Source organism: Zea mays, chromosome 5 (genome assembly GCF_902167145.1).
Source record: "Zea mays cultivar B73 chromosome 5, Zm-B73-REFERENCE-NAM-5.0, whole genome shotgun sequence".
Classification (NCBI taxonomy): domain Eukaryota; kingdom Viridiplantae; phylum Streptophyta; class Magnoliopsida; order Poales; family Poaceae; genus Zea; species Zea mays.
The window spans coordinates 159,774,863-159,785,526 of NC_050100.1; the positions used below are offsets into that span (position 1 = coordinate 159,774,863).

General features: G+C 43.6%; 1 protein-coding gene across 1 annotated transcript; it reads left to right on the forward strand.

Moving 5' to 3' along the window:
- The first annotated feature begins 7,673 nt into the window (after positions 1-7,673).
- LOC100274551 (putative DUF1618 domain containing family protein) lies at positions 7,674-10,444 on the forward strand. The gene is made up of 2 exons (NM_001148906.1): positions 7,674-9,040; positions 9,953-10,444. The coding sequence occupies exons 1-2, from the start codon at positions 7,705-7,707 to the stop codon at positions 10,177-10,179; spliced, it is 1,563 nt and encodes a 520-aa protein (NP_001142378.1). The 5' UTR covers positions 7,674-7,704; the 3' UTR covers positions 10,180-10,444.
- Positions 10,445-10,664: the final 220 nt, after the last annotated feature.

Sequence of the window (10,664 nt, forward strand, 5' to 3'; positions counted from 1 at the left end):
TATGTGGAAACCTGTACTCCGAGCACCTTAGGACCATGGGCCACGTTGAGAACCTTGATGACTATCGTATCGCATTGAACTTAGACCAAACGTTGAACCAGAAGACATATAACACACCTCTCACTTCGGAGGTGGCCGCTGTCTGGATCGAAGGGAGCGAAGGGCGAGGCCAATTCAGCAAGAGTGTTATGCTCCATGGGAAGGACAGTTCAAGCCACTGCATCCGCTCATACCATGGATGCTACGATGCACTATCATATCCATTGTTATTCCCTAGAGGCGAACTTGGATGACATGCAAATATCCCAAAGGTTGGAGTATCCATGGACGAAGTGGATGCATACCGTGCGACACATAGGGCAAGCAATGCAAAGGATGAAGATGCAGGTTAGTTGTTTCTTTATAATTTGATATATTTGCGTATTATTAACTATCTTTTCAGCATCACTCACTTTATAATACTTGCGTATGCAGAATCTCCTAGCCATTTATGTGTGTCTGTACGTGACTACTACTGCTACAAATTCCAGATTCGCCCCGGGGTATTCAATCCAATACTTCATGGAAAGCGGCTTTTCCAGCAGTTCGCGGTCGACATGTACATAAAGATTGAGAGCTCTCGTTTAGATTTCATATGCAAGAATCAAGATCGGTTAAGGGCAGACCTGTACCAGGGCTTGGTTGATAGCATGCTAGATGGAGATATTATGGCAGAGAAGGTTGGCAAGCGAACTGTGCTATAGACATCGTTTATTGGCGGTCCTCGTGACATGAGACGTCGGTATATGGATGCTATGGCTCTAGTGCGGAAGTTTGGTAAACCAGACATATTTCTTACCATGACATGTAACCCTAACTGGGATGAGATAAGGAGGGAGCTTCTCCCTGGGCAGACACCGCAAGATCGTCTAGATCTTGTAGTGCGTGTCTTTCATGCGAAGCTACAAGAGTTAAAGCATAGGCTGACTAAACATGATATTCTTGGTAAGGTCCGAGCCTACGTCTATGTCGTGGAGTTTCAGAAGCGGGGTTTGCCGCATGCCCATTTTATACTCATAATGCAGAGGAAGTACAAGCTCACATGTCCTGAGCAGTACGACCTTTTGATCTCAGCCAAGATCCCAAGCAACAAGTACCCTGGACTACGAAAGATGGTTATCAAGCATATGATGCATGGCCCATGTGGGTCGCTAAACCCTAACTACCCATGCACTAAGGGTCGTAAATCGTGCAAGAATCATTACCCTCGGCCTTTCAGTGACACAACCTTGCAAGGGAAGGATTCGTACCCTATTTACAGACATCGTGACGATGACCGTAAAGGAAAGGTCTGAGGGTGCGAACTGGACAATAGATGGGTTGTCCCTTATAACCCATACCTCCTTCGTCTCTTCAACTGTCACATCAATGTCGAGGCATGTGGGAGCATCAAGGCTGTTAAATACCTGTTCAAGTACATATACAAAGGCCATGATCGTGCGTCTGTTGTTATGAGAGATGCGAGCAAGGCAGATGATGATGTTGATGAGATCAAGCAGTATAGAGATGCAAGGTGGGTGACTCCTCCAGAAGCCTTGTGGAGGATATACAGCTTTGAGCTTAGTCAGATATCTCCACCTGTGATGCAGCTGCAACTCCATCTTCCAAACATGCACATGGTGGCGTTTCATGAGCGGCAAATGGTCGAGCGAGTCGTCAACTATCCAGGTGTTGATAGGTCGATGCTCACAACATATTTTGAGGTGAATAGGCTACATGAGGAGGCTCGTGGCATCCTATATCGTGACTTCCCTGAGTGGTACACTTGGCAGAGTGGTAAGGGCAAAGTATGACAACGGAGGAAACGAGATACAGGTGGACAAGTCGGTAGAATAGTCTCTGCTCATCCGACCGAGGGGGAGCGCTACTATCTTCGTGTTCTCCTAAACCACGTGATTGGTGCCACCTCCTATGTGCATCTAAGGACAGTTGATGGTGTCACCCTACTGACTTTTCATGAGGCAACAGAGAGAAGGGGACTGCTTGAGTCGGACAACACACTGGATGAGTGTCTCACTGAACGTGCTCTTTTCCAGATGCCATCGGCGCTGCGACGGCTTTTTGCCACAATACTGGTGTACTGTGAGCCAAGCGATGTGGCTGGACTCTGGAAGAAACACAAAGATTCTATGTCCGAGGACTATCAACACAGGAGTCAGAACAAAACTCATGTTGAGTAGATGGTATTGATTGACATTAGGAACATGCTGTAGTCAATGGGAAAGGACATAAGGACATTCCCTCTACCTCCTATCATCGACGCGTATGACGATGCTATTAGTACTTCTAGGGAGGTTTACGAGGAGGAAAGTATCCAACCGATAGCGGGAGATGTGGCTCTTAAAGACTCTCTTAATGAGGAACAGAGGGCCGCCTATGATAAGATTATGTCTGCCATTAACACCGATCAGGGCGGATTGTTCTTTGTGGATGGACCTGCTGGCACCGGGAAGACTTATCTATACAGAGTGCTGCTCGCGATGCTACATAACTAGGGCAAGATTGCAGTGGCAACAACTACATCTGGCGTTGCAGCTTCCATAATGCCTGGAGGAAGAACCGCCCATTCACGCTTCAAGATACCACTCACTATTGACAATGGCGATGTATGTAGCTTCACGAAGCAGAGTGGAACAACAAAGTTGCTACGGAAAGCATCTCTCATTATCTAGGACGAGGCTTCTATGACTAAGAGACAAGCCATGGAGGCACTGGACAATAGCATGCGCGATATAATGGGTCACCCCAGACTATCATTTGGTGGTAAAACCATTGTCTTATGTGGAGATTTCAGACAGGTCTTGCCTGTTGTTCGTAAAGGGTCAAGGGCTCAAGTGGTCGTGTCTTCGCTACGGATGTCTTACCTATGGGAGTCCATGTCCCACTTAAAGATTGTTAGCAACATGAGAGCAAAAAATGACCCTTGGTTTGCGAAGTTTTTGCTGCGCGTAGGCGGTGGAACTGAGGACACAAATAGTGACAGTGACATTCGTCTTCCTTACGATGTATGTGTGCCTTACAATGGGAGTGACAACGATCTTGACAACCTAATAGACTTCGCTTTCTCAAATCTCAATGAAAGTATGTCTGATTCCACCTACATCACTTCAAGGGCGATTCTGTCAACACGAAACGACTGGGTGGATATGATAAATGTTAAGATGATAGATCATTTTCAAGGGGAGCATATGGTGTACCATAATTTCGATAGCGCCATGGATGATCCCCATAACTACTACCCACCCGAGTTCCTAAACACATTGACGCCTAATGGGCTGCCACCTCATGTTTTGAAGCTCAAGATTGGATGTCCTATTATATTACTTCGTAATATAGACCCTGCAAATGGACTTTGCAATGGCACCAGGCTGGTCGTTCGTGGCTTCCAAAGAAATAGCATTGACGCAGAGATTGTACTGGGTCAACACGTTGGAAAACGGATTTTCCTACCGCGTATACCTCTGTGTCCCTCCGTTGAAGAGATGTTCCCTTTCTAGTTCAAAAGAAAGCAGTTTCCTGTACGGCTTAGCTTTGCAATGACGGTTAACAAAGCACAGGGTCCGACTATTCCCAATGTTGGTGTATACTTGCCTGAGCCAGTGTTCTCTCATGGCCAACTATATGTTGCCCTATCTAGAGCGACAACACGATCGAACATAAAGATTCTTGTCATCCCAGCCGTCGATGGGAGGAAAAAGTCGAGGAAGGGTGTAAAGAAAAACCCCACCGTAGATTGTGGGACATATACCAAGAACATCGTCTACAAGGAGGTCCTAACAAACTAGACCCATGGTAAGAGTTGCATGTTCAGCTAACAAACTAATAGGATGATGTTCGTCTTCTATTTGATTGGTGTGCTGTATTATCAAGTCATGTTTGCATGCTACAATTGTTTTTATTAGAGCCGCACAATTTTTGATAATCAGTAACCTTCTTACTGCCTGCATACTGTCTTAAAGTATTGTTGAGTTTTGGATCATTTTTTATATTAGCAATATAACTTTTTATGCATCTAACAATTTGTTATGCATTCACTCGAATGTAGGTTTTTGTCCCGCGAGAATGGAATCTCTATTTGTAGGCTTGTCTCATAACAAGCCAAAAATATCGGTGGCAACCGCAATAGTTCGAGAAGGTATTATAATTTTTGTAGTACTTTATGGATCAATTTGTATTTTTTATGATAACTAATTTCAGTTTTATGTTACGACTAGTTGCTCCTAGACTATATTTGCACGCAGGGTGATCTTACCATCATTGATTTTATTAAGGAAATTCCTTGTGAACCAAGGGTAGAAGTCGTGCTTATTGATGACGCCTTTGTAGAAAGGAAGTGGATGGAGTGTTTATTTCAGCCGAACGCGTATTTAGGTGATGAGGTAATCCATGCTTAGTTTTTAGATTTGGCGACCTTGTTATGTATAAATTTTTTTTACTCATCCTGGTATTTTTAACCACGACTTATACACTTGCAGGTTATAGACTGTTACATAAATTTGATAAAAGCTCAAAAGCATCTAAAGTGTCGATCTGGAGGTCGCGTTCACATAGAAAATGCTTTCCAGTTCAATTTCCTGAAGCGAGATGGTGATGTTGAAATTAAAACATAGGAGCTATATCCAATTAAAGACATGGCACAAATATGTAGCGCTAAACGAAGGGTGTTACTTTACCTAGACCATGACATGGTACATATGAGTTTATAATCTAAACAAAACAGTTAGAGTTTACATGTATTTTGTTCTTATGCAAGTATTTATAACTGTTTTGTAGGTGTTTATTCCGATAAACATCCGAGAGACGCACTGGTATCTTGCCATGATCCATGCAAGAAATATGGAGATACAAGTGCTCGATTCACTTGGTACTTCACAAGACCGCAAAGACCTCACTGACTCTGTGAGTATGCAAAAACTAAACAATTATGAATTCACTATTAACTTATCCCAATCTCTAATTTTGTTTTACAATATATAAATATTAAAGGACTGCAAAGACAAATTGATATGATATCTCAACGTAAGGAGTTAAAAGACCACAGGTGGCTAGACCTCCAAGTTGCTTCTTGGCCGTTCAGAGAAATAGACATGGGATATGCAAAGAAGACAGATATGTACGCCCTAAAATCTTCTTTACCAATTTCTTCATTCATACTAATATTTATGTTGATATTAATGTATATTGTAGCTCTTATGTGGCCTCTTTCTTTTGAACTATATCGAATACTGGATAGAGGATGAACTGTCTGACAGTTTTACCCAGGTATATTATTACTACTACGACATATATGCACATCTACAGTCAGTGTTACATATATAATGCTAAATTAATTGTTTCTTATTTGTAGGATGACATGTCACACTTTAGGAAAAAATGGCTGCTATATTACTATCTTCAGACTTGAATAAGAGAAGGGGGTGTCTGTTATACAAATATGAAAAAGAAGTTGACTTTGGAAGCCCATCAGATGTTGAGATATTAGAAAACCCAATAGATTCTAAGAAGAGGAAACTACTCCACGTGCTTGATGATAGCGAAGTAGTGTATGAAGATGAGGAAGGCCCTATTACTCAAGTAGACTTGCAAAGGTGGTTTGTTGATGATTGGGATAAAAGAGCTCCTGTAAAAGTCTCTACCGATGGGTGCACCAATGACTTTTTAATGGTTGGTCTTTCCACAAAGGACATGTCAGTGACCAAAGCCGATTCAATAGATGTTTTATGTGATTATATCATGGCAATAGAAGACGATACAACATTAGAGTAAGTGCTCATTGATTTATCTATTTTATGTATATCAACTACTTATATTTCTTGATATAGACTTTCGTCATGCTACATTATAGGATGACATGGGTGCTAAGTTTCAATCCTTGTAAGATAGAAATATCTATCAAAGTCCTGCAAAACATATTAACGATAAATCAAGATCTGATTCTAAGATGTTTTGACATGGCTGTTCGGCTGCTTGCCAATAAAGAGTCACGTAGACCGAAATGAGAAATCATAAATAGTAGAAAGCATTATATGGACTTGCATTTCTGGGTAAGTTTGTTTCCAATCATTAATTTATTAATATATAATATCTACATCTAATCCTCATGTGGACATGTATATATACTGTCTAGAGAATGGTTGGTTTTGGTAAACTTCCAAAGTACCATAAGGATCCTACAACAGAAGAGTTAGCCAAAACACTCGATTGTTGGCCATCAATGAATTATTATATCACGGGTTGTAGATATGTAAGTATGTGTTCATTTCGAATGTATTTATAAAGGACAGTTCTTTGCAATCCTAATGACTGATATTTTGCAGGTTCTTATGCCATGGAAATTCAACGGATGTCACGCCCTTTTCGTAATAGATTATGTTAAAAAGCATGCGATTTTTATCGACTTTACACCGACTCAAGATTGGTGTAAACACATGCCATACAAGAGGTTCGCGGAAGTGATTATCATGGCCTCAAAGAAATATAAGATTGCTTACAGCAAGAAACGTTCTGGATGAGCGGGGGATATTTTTAAGTTGGAACATACAATTCAGGCTGGTGTTTCAATAGACTTAAGATGGTATTTTCTTCGTACCATCTTCTCAGTAGTTTAAATTTTTCTATGATAATCATTGTATAAAACATAGTTGGCCAAACATTATTCTATAGGTTTAATACCAACTATCTCGTTCTATAAGCTATGACCATATGGGGGAATGACAGACGAATGGAATTTGTTGGGGTGAGTGTAGTACGTTCGTTTCATGTTCAAAACATACATTCCAGCTACCTCATTCTCTTATGTCTTTGTCTGTAGGATGCAATCCTTTTAAGATAGAATTATCAATATCACACAAAATAATACGTTTTGTTCTCTTATGTCTTTGTCTATAGGATGCAAATATTCTTCGAAAGAACTTTGTAATTGATCTGTTAAGTTATGAGAACAATTCGTGCCAATATGTCATCCCTGCAAACATACAACAGAGACTTATCGATATCACTAAAAAGGATTAGCTGATTAGTGTACGATTGTCGACATATTTGTCTGTAAATAAAAATTATAATTAATTTTTTAGAAATAATTTGTGTGATATTGATAATGCTTTCCACAGGGATTTTACATATTATAGTGATGTTTGTCGTTCCGTATCAATGTTTCATATAATTTTTTTACTTCCGTCGCAACGCATGGGCACATACCTATAACAATATAACACACATATGTACATAAGTTATCGTGTTATTATATGGTTCCGTTGCAACGCACGGGCACTCACCTATAACTATTTATGCAATTATGTAGCTATTTTTATTTCATTTTCACTAGCATTGTCTAGAACACGTTCGATATACATATTTTATATTAATTTTTAACTTCCGTGACAACGTACGAACACATATCTGTTTTATCATATGATTTAGAATATAAATATATTAACATAATTAATTTATGTCTAAATTATTATTATTAAAATAAAATTTAAATTCTAAATAAACAGTCAAACTAGCACCGTGGGCCGTCGCGTGCTACCGTGGAGTGCACCACGCCCGCCTCGTTTATAAAGTCCCCATCGCCTTCCTCCTGCGGCCAACAGCCACGCCGAACACGAATTCTAATCAAACGATTCTCAAACTAACACAACCGACTGCAGTGCCTCGCCACCAGCCATGTCATGGTCGGGGCCAGAACTGGCGGAGTGGTCGCGTGACGGCCAGGAAGCGGAGCAGGAGCCCGAGTCGGTGCCTCGTCGCAAGTCATGGTCGGCGCCAGAACTGGCGCAGTGGTCGCGTGCCGGCAAGGAAAAGGAGCAGGAGGAGCCCGAGTCGTCGGAGCCTCAGCGCAAGTGGGTGGCCCTCGTCTCCGTTGCCGTCGTCCTCCCCGGCAACGAGGACGAGCGGGCCCATGAGATCATCCCCGGCACCGACATGCTGATGCTCGACATCAACGACCCGCCGCTGCCCTCCTACCTGGTGCTTCACCCCCGCGTCGCCCCCAATCCCAGGCGCACCAACGAGCCACTGTCCGCCTACATCCTCGCCGCCGACCGCTCCGGCTACATCCTCCTCCAGGTCGTCGAAGGAAACCGCCCGGACTTCTTCCTCTGCAACACCCACACTCGTACCGTCACCATTCTCCCCCCGGTGTCCTCCTATACGCGGGCCAGCCACGGCGTCGACATCCTCCCCGAACTCAGCATGGGTCTAATAGCCGACCCGCAGCGCAGCGGCCAGTTCGTGGTCGCCCAGCTCCACCCCACCATCTCCTACCACGAGCCCAACAAGCTCCTCTACTTCTCCACCGCCAAAGGCCGGTGGTTCGTCAGGAACCTCACTCGGGCGCGGCAACAGGTCCTCATGCGCAACCCCAACTCCGAGATCGGAGTGGTCGCCCACGACGGACGCCTCTGGTGGTTCGCCCCCTCCTATGGAGTGTTCTGCTGCGACCCCTTCACGCCCGTCCTCGAGTGCCCTGAGCTGCGCTTCATCCCGCTCCCGGCCAACTCCGAGATGTTCGGCCACGTCGCCTTCGACCCCGTCGTCAGGCCCCTCGTCATAAAGCGCCGCTGCGTGAGGCCCAGCGAGGGCAAGCTGCGCTTCGTCGCGATCCGCGGCCTCTCCTACAAAGTGCCCGTCGACGAGTCTAACCCCACCGTATGGATGTGGACGCTCGATGACCCGGAAGGCCCGAACCCCTGGACATTCGAGTACGAGGTGGCCTTCGCGGAAATCTGGGAGGACGAGACCTACGCCGCCGCCGGCCTGCAGCCGGGCAAGGTGCCCGACGTCGCCCTCGTCGACCCCAACGACCACTACGTCGTCTACTTCTTCCAGGGCTCGAAGCTCTTCGGCTTGGACCTGCGCGAGAAGAAGGTCGTCGCCTGCGAGGAATGCCTGATAGACCGCGATCGACTCGAGTACCAATCCTCCCGCCCCATCGTCGACGCCTGGGAGCTGTCGCCACCGCCACCCATTCTTTCGGGCGATGACGACTCTTCGACAGACGGTAAGCGCGCGAACATTTGCATTGCCTTGCCTACGGTCACTGAATCGCTGCCTGCAATAAAACTTTTTGCGGGTGTCAAAATTAAAACACTTGACAAAAAGCTTATTCCCCGAATGTTTTATTTTACCGAGTGTTTTTTTTGCGTGACACTCAGCAAAGAGCTTCGGCAAAGTGTTTTTTTTTGCGTGACACTCAGCAAAGAGCTTCTTTGCCGAGTGACCGAAAAAAACATTTGGTAAAATATTTGGCACTCGACAAAGAGCCAAATTCTGGCAGTGAATGCAGCACGCATGGCTGCTGGAAATCTCGACATGATGCTCTATGTGTGTCTGATTTTTTCTTCTTCTGAATTTGGCAAGTATAGAACGAGAATATATTTGGTGCGCGTGGAAGTTTAGTGCACATGGTGCACATATTAAATTATCAACAGATATTTAATTTTCCCAAATTACCCAAACTCTTGTATTATTATAATGTGATTGTAAATTTATGATGTACTAATATATAAACAATAAACTTATATATATATATATTAAATTGTTTTGTTACATGTAATATGTTTACTTAATTTTTATTGTCTTACTATGTGATACTATAATAGGGTAATTTTGAATTACCCGAACCCAAATTTTCGAGTACCCGAAATTTTGGGTAAATGTTGTGAATGGGTATATTTTGGATTCGATTACCCGAATTTCAATTACCCAACTCGAAAAAATCAAGAAACCCGAATGCCTATATATTTTGCACAGAACATCTTTCGAAGTAGTGAAGTGTAGTAGTTGATGATGTTATTTGTAAAATATAACGAGCAACTAGAGACATTAAATTTAAGATAGATTGTAATGATTTAATATGCGTACAATGTACAACAAACGCTTATGTGCACCATATATATATGCATGCATGCAGATAAAGATCGGTCGAGACAGGCTTACGCCGAGAAAAAGAAGCGCCAGGTGGCGGAGTCCGTTGACTCTTGGCTAAACCAGGCCCGGTTGGAGTGGACGAGGGACGCGGACGTGGACGCGTCGAACTGGAGGACATGGAAGATGGCGCCTCCACAATCTGATGAAGAGGACACTGGTGGCCAAGCTGATGATGAGCCGGAGATACAGTTACCCCCTTCTTCTCCCTAGCTAGGTGACCAGAGAATCCGATTCGTCGTGTCAACAAGCATGCATGTGGAAGCTTCTTTCGATCTTGCGTTTCAGATAGATACACAGCCTGCAGCTTTGAGTCACGGACAATCTCATCCATTCTCGTCTGAGTTGATGAAAGCCAACGAACAATCACAAGGGGGCCATTGTTATCGAGATGTGCGTGCAGTTCCAGTACTGGAATGCCAGTCCTGTGGTTACTTATGTAGCTCTATTCTTTTTTTTCTGAATGGATTGCCTGCTGATACAAGTGGTATTCAGTTTTGATTCTCCGCGTTCATTCCTTAATCCCCTTTCTCGTCCTGTCCTGTGTGCATGTTTTTCTGTTACATTTATCATATTCCCAAAATGCTAGAGTAGCGGAGGTTAGATCCAATTGGTGCTGCTGCCAACTACAATCATTCGTTTACTGGCGAGAGAGTTGGAGTTAAATCATGATTATAATTCACACGCTCAGAACGTAG